Source organism: Chrysemys picta, chromosome 5 (genome assembly GCF_011386835.1).
Source record: "Chrysemys picta bellii isolate R12L10 chromosome 5, ASM1138683v2, whole genome shotgun sequence".
Classification (NCBI taxonomy): domain Eukaryota; kingdom Metazoa; phylum Chordata; order Testudines; family Emydidae; genus Chrysemys; species Chrysemys picta.
The window spans coordinates 90,649,815-90,674,597 of NC_088795.1; the positions used below are offsets into that span (position 1 = coordinate 90,649,815).

Below are 24,783 nucleotides of genomic sequence, written 5' to 3' on the forward strand. Positions count from 1 at the left end.
GGGCTGGCATAGCCCTGAGGAAATTGTTTGAGTTGCTAATAGGCCAGAGGTGTCAGAGAGCTGACACTCAATTATGCACCAGCAAGTCTCTCACTGGAGTCAAGGGAATAACAAGGTAACTCACAGTCCTAGGTACCCCAAGAAGCATCACAGCTTGTTCCATATAATACCTTCTGCACTCAAACTCCAAAGACAGATTACTACCTGAACATATAAAAGCAATAGGAACAATAGCCTGATACAATTTCCAAAAGTTCTAACAGTAAAACAATCATATTTTAAAAAGGTAGATTTACATAAAGTTTTACTACCATGTGAAACAGAATTCTTTGTTATCCACTTTAAATATGAGAGGAAGAGGGAGAAAGGAAAATGGAATGGTGCCCATCTCTCCTGCCCACCCTCCCACCCCCGCCCCCAGGAGTTTGCCAACTGAATTCTAAGACTACAGGAAGAAGTATTTACTAATTCAAAACCCATTAGCTATCTGGCCACATGAGAGGTTGTAACAGTCTTGTCACAACCTTTTTCAAATAAGGTTATAACCAAACAAATTGCATCCATACCTGGTACAGTTATAGACTGTTAAGCAATCATACTACCAATGTAGTTGCAGGGAACAAGAAAATAGGAAGTAGTTCACAGAAGAGTTTCTGTCCACAGTAGATGAAGCTATGCTAGCTGCTATTCTTATATTGGAAAAACATTTCAAATACTGTGCTGCAGTTTCAGATTATTAGTTTTGGATATTTAGTGCAGCAGTGTGTTCTGTTGGCATATGGTAGCGTGGTAAAGGTGTGTGCGCAGAAGCACAGATTGAGTGGGGGACAGCAAAAGACTTTGGTGCATAATCTGTAGCAAATAATACTGTAGTTGTGGAACTGGTAAAGGTGGGTGCCTGTGAGTGGATGAACAGAGGGTACGTTAAGTGGTTTAACATACCATTTCTTTGTGGGTTTGTGTCAGGTGTGTTCTGTATGTGCCAACCCTAACTGCTTCACAGTAAAGTTTGTGTATTAAGTACTAGCATCTGGTGAAATTGGTAAATAAGTTTTTGTATTCACTTTTGGAATACAGAGGTGATCTTGAGTTATTTTTAAATATAATCAAATTAAACAGTGAAGCTACTTTTTGGCATACATTTTAATTTATTAAAATTATTTGTCATCCGCCAATCCATAAAGACTCTTTCAAAGACATTTCTAGTCTACTGTGTCACCTGCATACAGGAAACTAAATCAGTTTCTTTGCAAGTATTTAGGGACTAAATGCATGGTAACTGCTAAACCCTACCTACCACACTACTAAGATTAAGCAGTAAATCCAATCACTAGAAACTAATTAGGGGAAGATTTATTCAAAAAGTTATTGGGCAAGCACAACAAATTACATAACTCTGCGTATACATTTCTTCATCACACACAAGATTACATGCAGAAATACAGGATGAGGGCTTTTTAAAATAATTAAAAGAAAACAAAAACCAAACCATTTGAAAAGATTATATCTATTTTTGTAGACTTGTAACAGAATATCAGAATTCTTACAAAAATTACTAATTTTCACAGACAGGACCATGATTTTAATTCAGTTTCATAGAAAAACATCGGTTATGACTGCAAGTGTATGTCAGTAACTTAGAGGTTAAAATCCTTACAGGTAAACTGCAGTTACCCAAAAAACAAAAATTAAACAGGGAAAAGATAGCAAGGATTGGTGGTGCTAGGCAACAAAAAAGAGGTATTCATCTCCTCAAATAAAATAATCCTATAAAACTTAATTTTAATTGTTTCCCCACTTTCCATTTTCACGATAGCACTTGGCAAAAAAAAGTATTAGAAGACTATAATTGGTTCTCCTCGTCCTTTTTAAAAATATATCTTAATTTATAATACTTTGCAAGACTAAAAACAGTTTTGGTAGGAAAATTTTCCCTTATCCATTGAGAATCCTCCCTAAACACTGGTTTACACTTTTAGGTCTATTACTGCAAGGGATAGGGCTACAGACTTAGCCTTCATTTAAAAGAAAAGAAAAGAACTCCAGCAATCATTTGGCACCATAGTTTAAGGCAGCCAAAGAAGATGTGCAACTGACATTTAAATGGTTAATTTTAGAAATTGGTATTTATTTAAATTATTCTTTTGTCTTGTGTACTAGATCTCTACTGGATGGTCTAGTAAACTAGATTCTCTTTCCTTCTTCCCAGTTTTGCCAACAAATTTACAAAACACATCACAATATTTTTTGAACTCCTCTCTTAGGACAGTGTCATAATTCAGCAATCTCATGATCAATTCGTTTAATATTTGGTAGAAAAAAAATAAGTTGGTCCCATACTCATCCCCCCAATTTTTTAGCCAACATTCCTTTGTTTGGGAACTTTTGAGGAGGTGCAGCAAAACTGGGCTTATAATGAAAACAACTGCAATCTTAACTATAGTTAAAGTTTGTCTCTCCAAAATTAAATCTGTTACAGAGTCTTGAGCAAATGCACAATGCATCTCAAATTTAAGTGTTGACATATATGTATTCATGCTAAATTAATTGAAAGCATTATACATATATATGGACTCCTGGGCACTAATGAACATTTTGAGACAGTAAACAAAATGTGGATTCATGACAATTAAAGTTCAAAACCAAGGAGAAATATTACATTACATTTTTTTGTTTTACCTTATCAAATTTAGTTCTATCAGCCACATCAAGGTCCGAGGCAGACATGTTTCCCATATCCAACAGTGAGGATGACTGAGACCTGCGGTTTCCTGAACTCTGAACAGAGAGTTTATTTAGGCTAGAGGTAGATCCAGTCAATTTTCCAGAACTTCCATGAAGACCTAGGAAATAATGAAACTATGAAAGATGGTAGCGTAGGTGGAATAAAATAAATTTGAAAAGAATAGAGGTATATCCAAAACAGCACTCCTAGTCCCCACAGAGATTGTCAATATTCTTTGTACTGAATAGTTTGTACCTTATCTGTAAGTGGTTTTGTGGTATACGCATGTTTCTTCATTACAAGCCTAACTGGAATATTTAAGTGTTTTCAGAGTTAATTACAATGCAGCTACCTAAATCTGCATTGTAGAATAACATAGGAAAACTGACATCAGAAACCACTTTGGGCATCTTGCACCTGGGACTAGCATGTATAGCAAATATGCTGGGGCAGATACTCTACTTTCTGAAAGGAAAGCTGGATGGGAACTCCAGTTATGATGCTTTAAGAGCATCTTCCAGCAGCACACAGAGCAAAGAGAGACAGTGGGGAAATTATTCTGAAAGGAAAATAGTAGAGAAAACACTTGAGTATCTGAGGATACTCTCCATATTCTCTTGGACTTGCTTTTTCCATAGTTCACATTCTTTTGGTTGATGACAGCTGGGAATAAAGTGGGGTGGGAGGAGAAGGGGACTTAAGGAAGAGCTCTTGCTATGATGAGAGACCTCAGTACAAAAACAAAGTTAAGAGAAACATCTCCTGCTATATTCAAACTGCAAGTAAAATGCTGTGGTAAATCTTCATAAATATCAATCACAGAGAAACCAATTATTAATTTTAATTCTGTATGTTCAAACTAATATAATTACCAACTATGTTCAACATCTCTTGGATGTGTTTTGCTTACAAATACTTATTGCACCCTGAACTGTCAGCTTTAGGGTTAATGGGTTTTCCATTATATATATAACTACACCTAGGGTACGTCTACACTTACCGGAGGGTCCGGCGGCAGGAAATCGATGTTCTGGGATCGATCCCGGAAGTGCTCGCCGTCGACGCCGGTACTCCAGCTCGGCGAGAGGAGTACGCGGCATCGACGGGGGAGCCTCCCTGCCGCGTCTGGACCCGTGGTAAGTTCGGACTAAGGTACTTCAAATTCAGCTACGTTATTAACGTAGCTGAATTTGTGTACCTTAGTCTGAAGTGGGGGGTTAGTGGGGACCAGGCCCTACACATAGACACACATGCATTGACAATACATACTAATGCACTAGTCATACTCACTCTCTGTTTCCTGTTTGACAGCACTTTCTTTTCGAGGCAGTGTAGCTGGCATGGATTAGGTTGCAAGCATCAAAGACAAAGACAAGTTAAAAATGCAGTTTGCACAAACCATGCACAAGATGCAAGTTAAGCACTAGCTGGAAAGAAACATGCAGAGAACTATAAGCAGCAAGTAACTATAGTTGCAAACACATGTAGTTGGGGAGGTACTGTTCTAGAAATTCAGTATCTAACTACATGGAAAACACAGTATACGTTTCAAAACATTAAAGTTTCTTTAAAAAAAAAAATGTGTAGGAAAACTCTGACTTGTTAAACATTTATACATCAAATTCTCCTTAACACAGAAAAGACCACCAAAATAGTGAGTCTTATTTGCAAAGATTGATATTGGATAAGATTTGCAGTTTACAGGAACAGTGTGCAAATAAACTGTAAATCATACTGATACCAAACAAAGAGAAATGGAAACAGATTAATCCTGCTTAGACTTGTACTATATCAGGGCTACCTACATCATCTTCCAGCTCTTTAACTAAAAATCTATTAATACTGCAGAAGTCCTTTCAATAATATCCTTTTCTCTAATAAGACCGGCCAGCCTATTGTATATTGCTGTTGCTGACAACTTAATTTCGCTTTTCATAGTGAGAAGTAATGTATTTTTCATTCAGGTTGCATCAAGAATTTCCCAATTTGCAGGCTAAGAAAAAAGTCACTACCAACAAAAACATTTACATAAAGATACAACTCATTTTTAAAAGGTTTATCCCCTGAATATCCTGCTGGTCTCTGAAAAATAAAATAAGTAGTTTCCTCAAGCAAAAAACTGCATTTTAGTAAGAAGTTTAGAGTACCCTGTGACAAGGTAATATTTCCCTGTTTGTGGTAAAGGATTCTAAGTTCACCAGTAGAAAGCACTTGCACACCTGCTCAAGAAGCAAAATTTAATAGGATTCAACAATTCTTGGTAAGCATGAATTTTTCAAGTTACAGCCGCAAAAAAACCAAATGGTTACTTATCTGTACAGTAACTATTGTTGTTTGAGAGGTGTTGTGCATACACATTCCATTTTAGGTGAATGTGCACTTACTGCACTCGAGTTGGAGACTTCTGCCAATACTACCACTAGGTGGTCCATATGCTCCTGCTCGCCTCATGCTCTCAGGTGATGGCATAAAACAGGCATGGCTGCCGCCTACCTGTCCATTCCTTCGCACTGCTTTAAGTAAAGTCCAAAGTAGTGGGGAAGGTAGGAGTGTCGTGGAATATATATGTGCCCAACATACCTCAAAGAATAATAGTTACTGTACAGATAAATAACCTTTTTTCTCCCTTGAGCGATTGTGCACATACACATTCCACTGGAGAGGATTCCTCAGACATTCCCTTACAGGTAGAAGGACTTTGGATCTACATAGGGATTGTACCACCAACTTGCAAAGCTGGTATCATCTCAAGAGGTTTGACTCATGGTGTAATGCGTGGGAAAAGTATGCACAGACGACCATGTTGCTGCCTTGCATACACCAGCTATTGGAAGATTGCTCAGGAATGGTGATGTGGTGGACTGAGCCCTAGTGGAGTGAGAGGTTATTCTCAATGGAGAGACTTTATCAAGATCGTAGCAGAGTTTCATACAGTCAGAAACCCAGCATGAGATTTGCCAAGATGACACTGATTGACCTTTAAATCTTTCAGCATAGCTTACAAAGAGCCTGGGGTAAGACCTGAAAGACCTAGTGTGGTCCAAGTAAAATGCCAGTCCTCGATGAAGTATGGAATGCTTCTTCAGTCTTAAATGAATGGGATTTCAGGAAAAATATTAAAATATTGTTTGGTTTAAATGGAAGACTGACACTACCTTAGGCATAAACTTAGGGTGAGGCTTAAGAGATACTTTGTCCTTATGGAAGACCATGAAAGGAGGGTCAGCCAAAAGAGCTTAAAGTTCTGAAATCCTCTTTGTAGAAATGACTGCCACCAAGAATCACTTTCTTTAGAGAAAATAAAGATAATGAAATTGTAGCCATTGGCTCAAAGTGGGGTCCTATCAGTTTGGAGAGGACAAAGTTTAAATCCCATATACAGGTGTAGGAACAGGAGGGTAAACATTGATTTGGCATTTCAAAAATAGAAAAAAATGGAAGGATAAGAAAAGATGGAAAAATTATCTATTGGCTGATGTAATGTAGAAATAGAAGCCAGGTCAATTCTCACAGAACTACTTGAAAAACCAATACACTGACTGAAGCCTCATATGTGGAGTTACATACATGCATGAGGCCCCGTGGCCAAGAAGCTGAAGACAGGCATGCACTGATGTTGTTAGATTGGACTTGAGGCTTTTGGAAAGGATGGCTATAGATTGATACCTCTTGTTTGGAAGATAAGCCATGACAGTCCCGGTATTGAGGTGGACTCCTATGAAAGTTATGGATTGAGTTGTTTGTAATTGCGATTTGTCCAATTTAGTTTCAGATCTAGACAGCAGAACACTTGTCTGATGACAAGGATGCTGTTCTGGCCCTGGTTGCTCGATGCTGCATGAATCTGCCGATCATCCAGGTAAGGGAATATTTGAATACCCAAATGATGGAGGTGAGTAACTACCCCCAACATGCATTTGGTGAAGATACTCAGGGCTGAAGATAGACTAAAGAGAAGCACCATGTACAGTTAATCATTGGTACCTACCACAAATTGAAGGTACTTTCAATGGCAGGGATGAAATGCCACATGAAAGAATATGTCTTGTCTCCATGGAAGGGGTAATAGTGAGGGTGACCATTCTGAATTTGATTTTCTTGATGAAATAGTTCGGGTTTTGAAATAATTCTGGAAGCCACCAGATTTCTTTGGGACCAGGAAGACTGTGGTCACACCCCTTTTATGCCCTCTCCTGAGAACACATGTTGAGCAGGAGCCTGTGCGCCACCTAGCAGTACTGCTCGCAAAAGTCTCTGACTCGGATGCACTGGACACACATACATCTACAGTAGAATGTTTGTGTGTACAATCCCTCAAAGAACCACCCCATCAGAGTGGAGCTGGCAAGCTGGTCCTATTCTAAGAGGATAGGTATTTACTTTCATTTGTACAAATTCAGATGTGCAAATGCTCTTCAACACCGATTTCTCAACTAGGCACCAACGCAGACAGTTTTAGGATGTCAGACTCAGATTTAATTCCAGCTTAATTTTTATCTGCACTATTTTATTTTTTACCACAGTACTGCATATTTGGTATTGGTTTCTTCATAGATCCACTGATCCCCAAGCCCATAGACTGGCGTGGCAGAACAAAGAAATATAGCCAAGGACCACCCTTAGACAAAGGTATATAATGGTTGGGCTGCTGTGGAAGTATCATCTGGTAGGTAGGACATACTGTTGTCACATGGTACTCAAAGAGGTTTGCTGTCAAATTAGGAGGGCATGACTAGTAGGAATCCAAAGGGGTCAATCTGGGGTCTAGTACTATTCAATATTTTCGTCAATGACTTGAATAATGGAGTAGAGAGTATGCTTATAAAATCTGCAGATGACATCAAGCTGGGAAGGGTTGCAAGCACTTTGGAGGACAGGCTGAACAATCAAAATGACCTTCACAAATTGGAGAATTGGTCTGAATTCAACAAGATGAAATTCAATAAAGACAAGTGCACACGTACTTCACTTAGAAAGGAAACATCAAATTTGCAACTACAAAATGGAGACTAACTGTCTAGGCGGTAGTACTTCTGAAAAGGATCTGGGGGTTAAGGTGAACCACAAACTGAACATGATTAATCAATGTGATGCAGCTGCAAAAAAAGGCTAATATTCTGGGGTGTATTAACAGGAGTGTTGTATGTAAGATACGGGAGGTAACTGTCCCGCTCTGCTTGGCACTGGTGAGGCCCCTGCTTGAGTACTGTGTCCAGCTCTGGGCACCACAATTCAGAAAGGAAGTGGACAAACTGAAGAGTCCAGAGTAGAGCAACAATGATAAAAGGGTTAGAAAACCTGATCTATGAGGAAAAGTTGAGAAAAAGGTCCATGTTTAGTCTTGAGAAAAAGACGACTGATTTGGGGACCTGATAATAATCTTCCAACATGCTAAGGACGGTTATAAAGAGAAAGGCCATCAATTGTTCTCCAGGTCCACTGAGGTTAGGACAAGTATCAATGGGCTTAATCTGCAGCAAGGGAGACTTAAGTTAGATATAGGAAAAACTTTTTAACTGTAACAGTAGTTAAGCTCTGGAATAGGCTTCCAAAGGAGGTCGTGGAGTTTCCATCATTGATATCCTTTAAAAATCAGTTGGACAAACATCTGTCAGGGATGGTCTAGGTTTACTTGGTCCTACCACAGCACAGAGGGGTGGACTTGATGACTTCTTGAGATCCCTTCCAGCCCTACATTTCTAAGATTCTAGGATTCTTTCCCATTCTCAGCTCATTGTATTTAAATGCACTGAAGATAACAAGTTTCTAGCTTCAGAGGAAGAAAAGTACACCCTGTTAAGGCAAGGAAGAATTTGCACTGCAACCCAGAAGTTTACTGCTCTCTTTTTTGTGTCAGACTGTCTTCCCCCCCCCCCCCCCAAAAAAAAGAGCCATGTGCTAGTACAGAGCACCAAAAGAATTCTCCCAGCAGATCCTCTCTGTTTAAGATGTTCAAACTGAAGCTTCATTCCAGAAACTGCAAAGAAGCAAAAGGCAAGAGAACACCAACATAGCTCAAAGACTGGCAGTATCTGATCCCCCAAAATCTACTCTGTAAAAACCCTCTGTGTGTTTCTTACACAGTAATTTTTTCATTATTAAATAAATGCACATTAATTTAACAAAACATCTTTTAGAACTATGCACTAACTTCCTCCAATGCACAAGTGGCGTTGTTTAATTTGGCGTTGTTTAATAGGTTTTTGCATTCATTTAAAAAAAACCAACTGACATTTAAAAGGCAAAATGAAACACTATTTATCTGTAAAGATCTGAGATGCTTCTTTCCCTCCCTTTGCACAACTGATAACATTAAGAACATGAACAGTGCAGAGCAGTGTATTTTCCTTAACTACCATTATAGTCTAATTCAGGTTAAAATTGTTTGTGGACTCCACAGACAATCCATGATTCTGGGATATGCATCCATAAAAGCTGCTCATTAATTCCTGGGCTGGGTAGCGAGGAATTTCCCCCCATAAATGCAGCTGCAGAATGCCAGTTCTGTTTCTGTGCAATGACTAAAGCCTATCCACTCACTCCTCGAGGAAGAGATTCTGCTCAGTCTCTACATGAATACTGGAGGACATATCTCAGAATGTTCTTATTAGAAGGAAGTTCTTTCCTGGCTTACTGAAGGTCTCAGAAAGCAACAGTTTGGTTTGCTACATGACAAACTATAAAAGAATATGTCTACGTTTAAGTAGAACGGTTACAAAAGTAATTAATCTTACACTAGATACATTGGTAGAAAGTTTCTCCACCCTCTTGCTAGACTGAAAAGATTGCTAGGCTTTAAAAAAATGTAGTCAAAGTTTACACAAATATGAATCTTAACAGAAATTCTCTTGGATCTTTTTAATTCACATATGTGAATAACCTCTTTCCTCTAAAACAAAGATCTGTTATCCACAGTTCACAATAATGTGTCATAAGTCCAGAACGTAATTACTATGGGTAACGTTGTTTCCTCCCAAAGTGGATCACAAGGGAATAGTTAAAAAATAATGGAAAAAATATAGGGTTATTTTAAGAGGCAGGGAGGAGGGGGGTTATTATTATTTTTTTTTTTTTAACTCATGACCAACGAGGTAGGTTAACATTTCAAGATTCAGGACTCCTCCTGAGTTTTCTGAAAACTCTAGGGAACCATTTGTGCTCCATGTTCAATTATCTGGTATGGCAAATTTAGGCATATTAACAAATAGAATATATCATCTGAGAAAGTGCATCAAAGATTTAGCTCACTATATTAAAACAGGCAAAGCAGAATTAATTGCATTCTTTCATTTCAATTGTAAAATGATGGGAGATTAAAGGCTGTATGTCTATACCAAACATTAAAATACAGTACATCTTACATACAAATCCATCTACCTTTCACCTGTTTTTCCCTATTATTTGCTGCTAAATTGCAATGTTATTTTGGGTATAGATTCCCTTTCATACACATGCGTGAACTCCTTTTCCCAAAGGGGATACATGCACCCATCAAAAGGAAAACTAAATACAATTTCCAACCTCAGATGCATGTACATAGCTCCCTTTGAAACCCATGTATGTACATCCCCATGGGCAGAATTAGTGTTTAAGTTAGCTTCCTCAAAATCCCTCATAAGTATTTATTAAAATACAAATCTCTTAGTGGCACAAGTAACTAAAACACTGCCCAACTAGTTTTCTTTGGATAAAATGTGTGTTTGTTTTTCCAAATGTGCTTCAACGTTAAAATCCCACTAAGTGAAGTTTTTAAACAATAAATGTGTTGTCAGGTCTCAAACAGTGATCTGCACTCACAGTGATGTATATAGTGCCATGCCTCATTCTTCAAGTTCTCACTCCTTCAACTCCCTCTGAATTTACTACAAGTGTGTCACAGAGGGCTTTTGCAGTGTACCTAATACATTTTTGATGATCCTATATTTGTCCTCTGACTTCAGCCATGTCTGCCAAATGTAGCATCTTTCCAGTTCAGGCACAAAACAGTCTTTTACAAAGTTGGCTCTGGATGATTTGCCATAAATGTTTATTACAACACAAACAAAAAACTAAAGCAAAGGTGTGTGTCTTTTGGAAGCTTACCAAACTTTTTTCCTTCTTTGGTTGTGCCCGTCATCTTAATCTTGGCAACCTCAAAAAAATCTTTTATTTCTCTTTCATATAGCCGTGATAAATAATCCATGTAATTCTTAAGTGAAAAACAAAAACAGTTTAGCATACGTACTGTAATCTGAACAAATGAAATAACCCAGAATTTTAAATGGCAACCTGCAAATAAAGTGAACAAGCTAATGCTCTTGGTGCCTTGCATCTAAAGATTTGGACTATATAAAACCTTAGAGGTCTATGCTACCAGCAGAGGCTTCAAAGCAACAAATCCATTGGGGTATGTTGCAACCTCCCCACCACAGAGGGAGTATAAATGGTCAGCACAGCTCACTGTTATTGGGGGTGGCCAGAGTGGCAGGGGGACATGATAATTCAACTCATCCCCTTTACAATCTCTGCTACTGGGCTCTTACTGAGCCTCTAGCAGCAAATAAAAAGATGTACTCCCCAGGCAAAACCCCTGAAAGTTTGCCTTCCCACAGGATGAATCCCTGCTGAGAAATAGAAGGCAAAGACAGCTCAAGATGTTATAAATTCCACTTCCCTGCCACCAGATTCAGCGATACTGGTCCTTTATTTGTTGTATGTATCTTCTTTACTATAAACTATAGAAGAAGCTTGCTTTAATTTTGGCTTGCATTGTTGCTAAGAAAGTTTAAATTTCAAAAAGCAAAAAACTTCTCACAACTAAAGCATAAATTATTTGACAGTCCAATTGCTTGATTTATAACTTGAATTCGCTATGTAAAACAATCTCTTATTCAGCACCACAAATGGAAGTGCGTTCTGGAGGTATTTGTTTTCATATATCCTCAAATATTAATCCCTCCATAAATTGCTTATCTATTCCTAACTATCAGTGCAAAAACATAACAAAAACATATTGGAAGAATAAGTGCACATGCCCTTTCCCTATTAAACCATATGTGCATGTGTGCATAGGCGCATGTCACAAGGACGACATGCAAATACGCATCTTTAGGGTTGTATGTGTGCGCACACACAAGCACATATTACACACATATCCTATTACCCTCTATTTTGCCTACTTCAAGAAATAGTAGTAGTAGGAACTCAGCCCTTTCCCAAAATTGCTAAACTATCATCATCACTTTTACATACAATGGTAACTACTTCTACTTTCCACAATAGTGTTCAGTCCATTATTTTTACGATTATTTCTCTGCAAGTAAAACAAATTAGATCATTAAGCAAAATAAATAGTCTTTCAATAGCCACAAACCAGTTGTAGTAGGGAAATCTAGTTTCAGTTCTTGGAAGTTATTGCATTTTATTATTTCTATCAAAAAACATTACAAGCACAAAATAAGTCCTCTTGGCAGTCACGGGGTTACTTACTTTCATTATTGGGGGGGGAGGACTAAATAATTCATTACCTTTTAAGTTATATCACTAATAATCATTGAGCTCACAGTTAGACAGAAAGTGTTATTGATTCATTTGCTCATTTGAATATTATATTAATTATTCAAAAGCACTACTTTAACTACAAAGCTGCAAAAGACAAAGAATTCCAGTAAAAGGACTGTTGTTTTCCGAGTATATCCCTAACTTTAGCTGACAGCCCAATTCAAACAAATCAAAAGAACGAGAGAAAATTAGAACAGGATACCAAGGAAGGTTATCAAATATAGTTTGCGTACATTTGAAAGGTATGAAAATGTTCTAGAAATTTACCATTCAGTCTCTGTACAGAGACTGTCTAATAGGCCACATACCTAATTTACATGAATGCTGACTAAAATGGGGACCAAATTACTTTCTTTGTAAAAGATGTCAATCTTCTGCTGGGCATTTAACCCAACTTCTTCTTATATGACATGAAAGAAGACACAACTAGTTGAATGTTTCAGAATCATTTTTAGGAGTTTGCTTTAAAACTCTAATACTTAAGACTGACTGAATTTACAACGGATGACACTCATTAGCAACCTCTAAGTTCCTAGCAGAAAGTTGCTAATAACCAAAGTTGCCAATAGGCAAAAAACCCATGCCCAGGACAACAGCGCAGAGCAGCCCTGCAGCTAGGTTTCCACCACCAACATAGAAGAAAACACAGGAGGCTTGGACAGTGGGAAGGGAAGCTGGGAGGGTGGGCTGTAGGAAGGGAAGCAGCGGGGCTGTAGCCTTAATGCTGGGGCTTTCTACAGGAAGCAGAGGCGCCGGGCGCCTGCGGGGCTGCACAGCCCCTTTCCATGCACTGTCCAGACTGCTCCAGGAGCCCAAGATCAGTGTGACCAAGTGCTTCTCTCCCTGGCAGCAGCCATGCAAACCTGCCTGTATCTGGGGCTTTCCACAGGAAGTGGGGACCTGTGGGGCTATATGGCAAAAACAAGTGGTCAGTAAATGGCATGACAGTTGCTAATAGCCAAATGCCATTAACATTGAAGTCAATCGGATTGGGTTGGTTCCTAGCAAAAAGTTGCTCAGAACAGAAAATTGTCAATATCAGGATTGCTAATAATTGTCATCCATTGTATCGGCCTTAAAAATAGTGTGCTAAATAAGAGCAAAAAACTCACTGTTAAGGGCCAAATGTTGCCTTCAGTTACACCTGCACAATTTCTGTACAATCTGTGGTTAATTTTTCACTTCATGGTATTTTTTGAAAATCCTGTACAAACAACTTACAAAAACAAATTTTTAAAAATAACTAAAATTGAGATTTTCAATTTTATTTAAAATAGCCTCTAAAAAGTTTTGCATAAAAAACAAACAATGGATTAACAATGAGTTCAGTGGAACTAGGAAGACCATTTATACCAAAGTTATTTTCCAGAATTTTTTTTTTAATTATGTATGCCATTAGGGCACACAATGGAAAAATGTGTTTTTAAAGGTGTCACATATTTAGTAAGTGTCATAACTTTGTATGATGCTTTACAGATATTAAAAAGACCATCTATCTCTGAAGGAGTTTACAGTGTATATCACAGTAAATGACAATAATACCAAAAAAAAAAAAAAAAAAGTAGGGAAAGAAGAATCAGGGATTAAAAGAGCTGAGCTGTGATTTTTTTAATCACAATTTAACATTCAAATTGAGAATAAGATACTTATCCAAAAATAATGGAACACATAGCACTAGAGAGAATTTATCCAATATCTGAGTCGCATACCTTTGTTAACCCTTCATATTTTCCATAATCTGTACTTTTTAGCCACTCCATCAATTTGGCATATCGAAGCAAGTCTCTGTGAAAGGGATGGTGATTGGGTAATGTCAGCTCAATAGAGTGCTGGGCAAGCGTGGAACTTTGGTCATGACCCTTGATAAAAGAAAACATTAAAATAAGTGTAGAAGCAATGTGTGTAAACATACCACTACAAATGCTATCTGATTGGCCTAAAAATTATCACATTGTCAGATAAACAAAAGAAAACAGAAAAGTGAAACTGAAAATTACTTCTTTCACATGTCACTTATCTGCAGTTAATAGCTTGAATGACATCCTGCAGTGGCCTAGTGACTAGGACACTGGACTGTGGCTTGTATCATGGATTTGTCTTCTGCTGTCCCTGTGAATATCAGACCAAATTTGGCCAAATTATAAGCTTCTGAAAAATTGTAATTTGCACATACTCAGCAGAGACTTGATTGAATTTAGCATCTAAACTCACTGAAGATTCCCATCTGTATTGAGCAACTAAGCAAGCTCCAGCCATGGGCTACAGGAAGTGACAAGACTTTCTCTGCAATTGCTGCTGCAGGCCAGACTGGGTCTGGACCAGAACTGAAAAGCAAAAAAATATCCCTCTTCTGGTCTCAATGTTCCTCCTGCTGAAGCCCAGGCAGCATAGAGGAAGCTATCTGATTTGAAAGCAGAGGGGTAAGAGTCAGATTGGGGGTGTGGGATAATTAGATTGAGACAAGGAGCAGGGGCAGGGGAGAGAGGCTGGCAGGGAGAGGAGACTGAACTGATTAGACAGGCAATGGAGGAGGGATTCAATATGAAACAAAGAGCTACATGGGAAGACAGGAACTATTTGAGCAAGGAGACTGGGACTGAGAACTAGTGAGGTGGGGAAGGAATGAGGTATGGGAACTGGGGAAACACTTGATGAAAAGCCAAGGTGCGAGCAGAGAACAGGACTGGCAAGGCAAAGAGGAGTGGGGGGGGTGAGGCAAACACTGAAATTGGATGAAGAGTCTAGTGATGGAAACAGGGACTGGGAGCCAGTGAGGGCATGGAATGCGGGAGGAGGAGGACGACCAGAAGCAGAGAATGTGGAGGCAGATTAGATGAGGAGCCCGGAAGGGGAGCTGGGACTGACTGGACAAGGAGCTATGGGGATGGAGGAACTGGGACTAGGATGAGAAGCCTGAGTTAGAGAGACTGGAACTGGCTAGGTGAGGATAAAGGGACTGGGACAAGAAACCAGGGGTGGGGAAGACGGCACAGGGACACTTTGGAAAGGATGGGGCAGAAGACATGCAAGCCTGGGGAGAGGTACAGGAAGAAGAGTTTGTGCCCACTAGACCACACTCCCCTCCAGAGCCAGGAATGGAACTCAAGATTCTAGTCTCACTATTCCTCTGCTGTCAGCAAATATCTATGAAAAACAATGGCAAAATGTCTCATCCCCATCTAGCGTTGGTCCATATAACAATAGTAGGTTGTCATCCTCTACCAGTTAGTTACTCTGTTAGCTCAAAAGGCAGATGTCTATGCGGAAGATCTAAAGGTTCCAATACAGTTGAGGATTTAGGTGGATGTCAGTATTATGCCACATGACAATTTTTTTTTGTTCAGTTTAGTTTTTCTAAATCCTGGGAAATTACACCCAAAGCTACATTAAAACACACACTCAGGATGCAAAGTCAAGCATGCAAAGTTAGGAAATGGGAGAATTAAGGTTGCCTGTGCAACCTTAATTCAGCCCCCTTGTGCATATGAATTATGATACAGTCTGTAACCACATGATCACATACATTTTTCCATAGGACTCCTGCCTCATTCAGTTCACAAGATATATGGTGCTCAATTAACAAGGAGCTAGTCAGTATTTTTTTCCTCATTGTTCGATGTGTGACCCTAGACTTTATTTACTGCACAGTACTCAAACACTGCTCTGAAGACAGAATTATTAGTTTCCTCACAGACTTTTCTACAGCACTCATCACTATACATTACATTATTTTCACAACACTCCTGTGAAATGAGGGGATATTATCTCCATTTTACAAATGGGAAACTGAGGCACAGAAAAATTAATGTCAAAGTCTCCACTAATTTTAGGTGCCCAATTTGACACACCTGGGCCCTGATTTTTCAGAATATATGGCATTATATAGCAGCTAATATGGTCAAAACAGTTCCCATTGACTTCAGTTGCAGCTGCAAGTGCTCTGCACTTTTGCAAACAGACCCCCAGAGTCTCAAGTCAAGCACCGAGAGAAAATGAGGAACACAGTAACCACCTGTGAAAAGTCTAGTTTAAGTAACTGTCCAGGATCACACAGGAAACCTGGGGCACGGGCAGGGACAGAATTCAGTTTCCAAGAGCAGCATTCAACTACCTTAATCATTCTCTCTCTTCCTTCAATCCACTGCCTCATTCACTACACACCTTTTAACTTCTGGAACAAATGAAACAGACAACTGCCTCCTTTACTACTAAACCCTGATTCATCCCTGGAGCATGGTCCATCTCATACACTGAATGACTGAGGGCCTGTGGGAAAAAATAGTATGCAATCATATAATTAAAACTGTATCTTAATGCACATGAACAAGCGGGCTGAATTAAGGTGGTACAGGTAACCTTAATTCTGGCATTTCCTAATTTCTGAGTGCATGTTTTGCAACCTTAATAATGTTCTTTAACAATAAGGGTTTTTGTGTGTTTAATACAGTGGTCACCAACTGACCACTGTGTGGGAGGGGGCTCTGTAGAGAGTCGATTGCAATCGACTGGACCGCTCCTGGAGTCTCTCCCAGTTGATTACGATCTCTGGCTGCTAAAAGTACGGTGGCACAGCAGGGCTACCACTAAGGCAAGCTCCCTGCCTGCGCCAGCCCCACACCACTCCCGTTAGTCGCCAGCATGCCCCTGCAATCCTGGGGGAGGGGCAGGGGTCTCCCTCTACACACTGCTCCTGCCTGCAAGCACCGCCCCCACAGCTCCCATTGGCTGAGAATGGAGAACTGTGACCAATGGAGCTGCGGGGACGGTGCCTGCAGAGAGGGGCAGAGGCACATTGGCCCCTTCTGGGAGCCCCTTAGCACCATCCCAGAGCCAGCAACCCATACCCTCTCCTGCACCCCAACACTCCGCCCCAGCCCGGAGCCCCCTCTTGCACCCAAAATCTCTCCCAGAGCTTGTACCCTTCACCTCCTCCTGCACCCCGACCCTCTACAGAGCCCCCTCCCACACTCCGAACCCCTCAGCCCCAGCCCAGAGCCCGCACCCCCTCCCAAACCCCTGCCCGGTGAAAGTAAGTGAGGTGGGGGAGAGTGACCGGGGGGGTGGGGCTTCAGGGAAGGGGCAGGATAGATCCTGGGTTACACTTAAATTCAAAAAGTGATCTTGTGCGTAAAAAGATTGGAGACCACTGGTTTAATACAAGCTGAGATGACAAATGCACTCTGGAGTCATAGTAGACTGTATGATTATTAGCTCAATTCAAGGTTATATTTCACAGATTTCATTTTTCCATCTTTTTTTAAGTCACTATATGCTATGTTGCACTATGCAGGAGGAAAATTTTCCTCTAGTTCACAACTAATCTATGGGCCAGATCTTGGCCCTCAGATCTATAACTTTTGTGCTTTTCTGGCAGTGCAAAGGGTACAAAACTGCCCTGGTTAGGTAGCCAGTGATTCCTGTGACATAACGGAATTTTCGAGTAGTGTAAAGGTCAGCTTAAACCACTGTCAGACACTCTCTCCAAATATGGGGGCATTCTAGAGCAGGTCAGAGGTGGGATGGGGGTGACCATTTGGCAGGGTGGTCCTAAGAAGATTATTTTAGTTTGTGTAGTTTAGAGCAGCCATTAGGCTGCTTTAAGTTACATGGGATGCCAGTTTGGCACCTAGAACACAAACAAAAAAGATGACTTAGGGCCATCTTCCCCCTTAGCCACTTCCCACTGTACCAAGTACAGTTCAGACACTTGGGAATTAGGCCCAATGTATGTAAAAGAAGTGTGTAGAACTCAAAATCTTTGTAGTTTTCAACTGTGATATAGTCATGGACACCTATTAAGAGACTTAAACCTGGACATTCCATATAAACATTAATTGAAAAATAACCTTAACTAAACACTGCAATCCGAACAATTCAGTGTATTTAAAATGCTTTAGACAAACTAGTCAAACTATGATTTTTTTATTATTATTACAGCCTCCTTTTTCAGAATCAGAATGATAAAGAAAACGACATCCAATTTGGGATACAGCATGAGGTAGCAGATTACATTAAAATGATTCCTAGCCTGAGATACTTTTCTTATTTGTCCCAGCAAAGAGTAAGTTCACACAAACAGATAAATTATTTTTTTCTCTAAAACCCAACTGAAACCTTGACATTTGACTTTACCAAATGCAAACTAGTGACCTTGAGAGTTGCAGGAGACAGGCCACACCTTGGTATAAGCTCAGAGGGGCACAGGCCACACTTGAGTCACCCGTGCCGAATGAGGAGAAAGTGTGATCTTTGTGGTCATAGTATGCATGTATTGTTTGTCTTTATTGCTGCATATTTATTTAAAACAAAAAAACAGGGATCAGCTAGGCTTAAAAAACAAGAGTAAGTAATATATTATATCAACAGCAGCAATTATCTTCCTATTTGTTAGGGAGTTAACACTGTTAAAAGGTTGTATGTTAGTTCAGTAACAGCAAAATATTCTTAATTGCTCTTTGATGCTACCCACCCTTTTTAAGATAGGCTTTTCATAGAAATTCAATACAGAAAACCTCGTAGTCATCTATTTCATCCTCCTACCATGCAGCCTTGTTTCCTACAATATATATTTCAGTTGTTTTGTTCCAGACTCAACTATTGGGGCTTCCATCACTTCTTTTGCAAGACTTCTGTACAATTTACTTGATGTTATTGTTAGGACATTCTCAGATATTCAGCCAAAATTTCCTTTGCTTATTTCATCCCATAATTCCAATTCATTCCCCTCTTGTACCACTTCAAAGAATTTCCCTCTCTGCTTGGTATTAGCATTCTTCACATAGTTACAGTTGATCATGTTCACCCTTTAGCCATGGTCTAGCAAAGTTAACTTTGTTCTACTTATTTTTCCTTCCAAGTCAATCCCTCCATCTTAATTTTTTCTGTTGCTCTACTCCAAATGACATCCAGTTTGTTTAAATTCTAGTATCTAGGGGCCCAGAACCAAGAGGTGTTTTTTCTCCAAAAATGCCACATAAAAAGGAGTACCACCTCTGGTTCAGTGTACTGCCACTAGATACATTCATAGCACAAAATTACACTGTTTTTTTGTCTTCACATTGCACTGCAAACTTTTATCAAGTTTGCTGTCCACTGTCCCTTAGGACTGTTTCAAAAGAAGAAAGCCCAGCTGATTTATGTTTTCCTTACTAAGAGAACCTGATAACATCCTAAAGTTACAGATAATTTATTAAATAAAATACAAGTTTAGAAAACATGATAAGATTAGAACACAGACAAGTAAATGTTTAACTATATCAACTGCTGAATGTTAGCAATAGTAACTGCAGACTTTTTGCAAATGCAATGAGCTCTAATCTGGAGTTGCATTTTTCTGTTTAAAATGTCAACAGATTTCTAGAATTTCTTGTTTGATTCTTTTAAAATAAAAATATATGTGAATGCACTGTTACATAAAACTTTGTTTTTAAAACGAAACAAGCTGCATTATAGTTCAAGGTTAAGATATCTAAGCTTGGATAAATCCATTGGAGTTTATTCTCCCTTTATCATGTCTAAATAAATTCAGCTGACGATTGTATGTATGAGCAGAAGACTGAACTGCTTCATGTTTTCACACTTGCCTTTTCTGGTTCAGGATTGCTTCTTAATGAAACAAGGAAAGTCCTACATGAGAAATTCAAATAAATCACACAAGTAATTCTAAACAAAAAGTGCAACTCTCAACAAGATGTTAAAGACAAGAGAAAATGCGCCAGTTAGAGACATTTTTCAAATACATTAAATGGGCAACTTCTGCATTCAATTCATCCAACTGCCTAGTAAGACAGTATGCCATTTTATATGCCAATACCCTTGACACAACAGACTTTCATACTGTCCAACATGCTAAATTTAAAGTATAATTTGTTGTTGCTGCTGCTGCTACATTTGAAGATGAGAGTTTAAACAAGGGCATATTCCTTCCCAGTCCATCAGCTTTTCCTACTTGAACCTGTAGTGAAATTACTCAATTCTGCTGAATGAGACATCAGATTTTGAGTTTGCACCCTCACAATGTCTTCACTGAAGGATTAAGCAAAAGAAGAAACTGGACTGGTGTCAGCACTTATCCAGGCACAAAGATTAGAAATCTTTGCAAAGGTAACACAGAAGATGACTGGCTGAGTAAGTTTACTGTTTTTTATATATCCTCCCTCTGAAGTTTCCTCCAGTATGAACAACAGTATGGTTTAGCTAAGTGATATATCAGATGAATGCAACCAATATACACCTCTACCCCGATATAACGCTGTCCTCGGGAGCCAAAAAATCTTACTGCGTTATAGGTGAAACCGCGTTATATCGAACTTGCTTTGATCCGCCGGAGTGCACAGCCCCGCCCCCCCGGAGCGCTGCTTTACCACGTTATATCCAAATTCATGTTATATCGGGGCGCGTTATATCGGGGTAGTGGTGTATTACATTGTAGTAAGAACAGCTAACTCTCTCTAAACTTTTATAAAAAAGCATCATCAGGAGCATAAAATTATAAAAGCAAGTTCTCAATAAATCTGCACTTAAATGCACAACCATCCTCTTACTGCACTGCCCAGCAAATCCAACTTTCCAGCTTCACTAATGAGAACCATTTACATAGAGACAATGGTGTTCAAGTCCTACCTGTTCATTTAGACACACTGATAGATGAAGAAGTAGGGTGCCACAGATTTGGGTTTTTTTTAAATGTAAGGGAGGGTAAAAAAATTTAGAAAGAGCAAAAGCTAACAATGACAATTCTAAGCAGATCCAGCAAGTATTCTTTTACAGAGTAGAGAAATACTTGCCATTACAGGGAGGACCTGCACTGCCAAACGCAATGCCATGTGCTCGTGAGATTATCCTGCATTCCTCTATTTGGAAAAATTCTTCATTTTCTGCAATACCTAGAAGAACTATTAGTTAGCATCTCAGCCTGCTTTTTTTGTTTGGTGCTGTTTATATTGGTTATGCACAAACCTTTTCATTTTTTGGCAAACGTAATAAAAGTTTTCTTCATGCAACTTGTCACTTCACCGCCCTAGTTATGCTTCAGAGGCCATGTGAATGTTGTCTGTCCACTAACAGACACACAAAGCTTGAGTGCTGATACGAACATTGGAGGAGGAGCCCTTATACTCTGCAACCAGTAAAGGCAAGTTTCCGATTTAGGAAGCCAAAGTTGCAACTGCTAGTTAGATTTAGCAAGCTTTTAAAAACAAAATAAAATTAGAGAAGCTTGAATCAAACCTGATGTACTCACAGAAACCGAAAGATAGTAGGACCTGTTATAGAGCTGAAGAAGGGTCTGAGCAAACTAATTGGAGATAAAATACAGGAATAATAAAAAAAAAGTGTTGAAAATTGAAAGGTGCTAAAAAAAACCACACAACCCCACACAGGAAACAATCTCAGCACAATATGAATTCTAAATCATTTAAAACAAGGATCAAAACCACATCAAGACAATTCTACTTGCTGCAAAGTCCATACAAAACCCCCCTGCAGAATTGCAAAAGCAAGAGATTTTTAGTCTCCTCTGCTTGGAACTAGCCCTATAAACACTTTAATCCAACACCTTCTACAAGTCCTCAATTCAAGTCTCCTCCACCCATATTGTAAGATTTAAAAAAGTTACTTCACTTATAATTTTAGAATAATTCAACTACAGAACTGGGAGTATGCCACTTGCTCCACTACAAGAAATATCTAGATCAAAGTCCTACTAAATTGTGTAGGACTCATCCCTACTACAAATACAATCACATCAGGCAGCCTATTTACCTTATGTCCAAATCCATGCTAATATCATAATTACAATTTGTTGCAGAGACTGAAATTCAGCCATGTTTTGTAACCAAGCTACATGAACTGGAACAGCAGCATAACCATAGATTTGCGAACAATCATAATACAGTTTCCTTGATGCAATTATATCTGTAGTGGAGATGGGCCCTTCTGTGGTAGGGAAGGGTCCACCTTTTAATATTCAGTCTGGCTCTCACTGACTATTGCTCTTTGTTGTTTTAGCTATCGAACTTTAAGGCTAAAATAAATTACTATGGTTATATCACAAACCTGAACCTTAAGGTACATGTCAAACTTAATATAGATCATTTTGTGCAAAAACGTATAGACGGTTATTTCCGTGGCATCTAGTTGTTAGAGACCATTAGAAATCTCTCTACTTGAATTGAGTGTTATACATACTTATTAGACTATTGTAAATAAATGTGTCAAAGTCAGGTAAGTTATTATGTGGATCAGAAAATGTGGTTGGATTTCAGTTAATCACATCAAACTTTATGATGGTTTGTTTTCAAAGCTTTCAAAAAGGCCATCTAGCTGCAAACATATGGATTAAAGAAGCGAAGTACCATAAATTACCTGCTGAACGAACACATTGTTCAGATGACTGGCAAGTCTTCGTGCAAATTGTTCACGTAGGTCACTGAACCGCTGCTGTTGCTGTTTGACTGCATAAAGCATATCATGTCCTAAAAATCACAACAGAAAATATTTTAAGACTTGTATGTTTTTTTGTTAGGAGTGGAAGAAGCTACAGGGCAAGATTCCCTATGTGTGGAAAAACAATCTAAAAAACTGAAAGGAGAGGTACTACTGTAACAATGAGAGTGTTACTTTTTCCCTTATTTTATTTAATAAAAGCTTTACCTGGTCGAAGAGCTACATTCATACACTGCAAAAGGGCATCAGCTGCATTAGTGCAGGCTTCAATGCCTCGAGAAGATGCCAGATCCCCCTCCTGGAGGGCCTTTATGTGACCTTTTGCCAAATCCATATGATTCTAAAAGATAACATACAAGTACAGTATATAAGCAAAGCACTGGCTCAAAGTTTAGTTTCATGCTATTCTATTGGAAGAAGACTGATATTATAAGACACTTCTAAAAATAGTTACTTCTCGATACAAAAGATCTCAGATTTCAGGCCACAATTAACATGCTTACAACTAGGAATTCTATCTCTGACAGCAGCTTCACATTATTCGTGTTGCTGAGATGAATTAGGTGGTTGCTTTCTGAGATCTGATCCATTTGCTCTTTTACACTCTGTAGCATTTCCTCGTAACTGCTCAGCTTCAGCTCAATTTGATCCACTTCCTTCAGAGCTTCATCCAGCAGCGTCATCAGGATGTTCACTTGTTTCTCAGAGGCCATGATTGACTGGATGTTTGCCTGCAGGGCAAATAGTTAGTTAATCACTTTATAGCCTGATTGTGAATAACAATTTTATACATTTTTTTAAAATGGCACTCTCATGACTATCAAATACTGTACCTGCCAAAATGTTAGGTTGTTCTGACTTTCTCCAATTTCAATTATGTTAAAGTATTAAGATTTTAAGTGGGTTTTAGCCCACGAAAACTTATGCCCAAATAAATTAGCTAGTCTCTAAGGTGCCACAAGTACTTGTTCTTTTTGCTGATACAGACTAACACGGCTACCACTCTGAAACCTATGACCACAGAGTAGGTGCCTTAGGCCATGGCAGAGTGTGGAATCCTCTTCTTATAAAAAAAATCAGTAAGAATAAAGTTTTGCTCTAATTTTCACAGTATTCTAATATTAGTCAGCATGCAAAGGCTGTAGTCACAGAATAATTTTAACACTTTGGTCCCTGTGATGAATATTTTATGATTTTGCCCTACGGAAAGCTGGAGTTAGGAAAACTGTTTAATTGGCAATTCAACCGTGTTTCTACATAAATCAAACCCATCCAGGAAAAAACAACTTTCAAGCTTAAGGCAAAAATATAGTTTAACTAGTTAAAAGCTGTCTGTTCTGCAAAAATATTGGAATCACTGAGTCAGCCCCACTTTCATTAAGTTCACTATGTGACAAAGCACTGGCAGTTTGTTGTTGTTTTTTAAATAAGTTACTGTCAAAGATCAGTCAGTCCAATTCTGCAATACTGTGGCATTAATCCAAATCTCCTAGTTGACACTGCTTGTCACCCTATCCTAAGGTGAGCGGAATATTCTTTTAAAAGGTAACACCTCTGTTATTGTCTCAATTTATTTTATAGTGTTCTCATTTTACAGAGAAAACTCTTATCACAATTTGCTTATCTTTTTATTAGTCTATTTACATATTTCATAGTTGGTTTACTAAACATATATTTATGGATCTCACTTTTCCTTCATTTGTTTTTTGGGAGACGAAAACGTCTTCTAGAATGCCTTCCTTTTCCTTCTCAATCCTTCACCTGAAGTCCATTCAGCTCATTTCAGAAGGCCTGGAAATGGCTTTAAAGTTCTTTAATATAGGTACTAGTGAACATGCAATTCTTCTGCACAAAGATAGCAATATATATATCCAGTTAACTGTAATATGCATGATACTCTTTCTTTAGCCTCTACTTTAGAATGCACTGTACGCGTTCAGACAAATATAAAATGTAACAAAGGCATAAAGCAGAAGTCTATATAATAAGATTTCAGGATTGTGTCTCTGTGTGTCACTCTGAAGCCAAGAATGTCTGTTGAATCAACATGATGAGATGGAAGCAGCTACAAG

At 38.8% G+C, this 24,783-nt stretch overlaps 1 protein-coding gene across 17 annotated transcripts in view; it reads right to left on the reverse strand.

The window, feature by feature from the left end:
- The window catches only part of EXOC1 (exocyst complex component 1), a 60,585-nt gene that overhangs the window by 17,395 nt on the left and 18,407 nt on the right, over window positions 1-24,783 (reverse strand). For 7 of the 17 annotated variants that reach the window (XM_005299121.5, XM_005299120.5, XM_065596877.1 and 4 more), the window contains 7 exons: window positions 23,215-23,442; window positions 22,919-23,051; window positions 22,631-22,740; window positions 13,975-14,124; window positions 10,808-10,913; window positions 4,016-4,060; window positions 2,680-2,843 (listed from right to left, as the gene is read on the reverse strand). In XM_005299121.5, the coding sequence (XP_005299178.1) occupies window positions 2,680-2,843; window positions 4,016-4,060; window positions 10,808-10,913; window positions 13,975-14,124; window positions 22,631-22,740; window positions 22,919-23,051; window positions 23,215-23,442 (936 nt within the window). Of the gene's footprint in view, window positions 1-2,679; window positions 2,844-4,015; window positions 4,061-10,807; window positions 10,914-13,974; window positions 14,125-21,506; window positions 21,561-22,630; window positions 22,741-22,918; window positions 23,052-23,214; window positions 23,443-24,783 lie in introns of all 17 variants that reach the window. The other 10 variants (XM_005299118.5, XM_005299116.5, XM_065596872.1 and 7 more) reach the window with 3 other exon arrangements.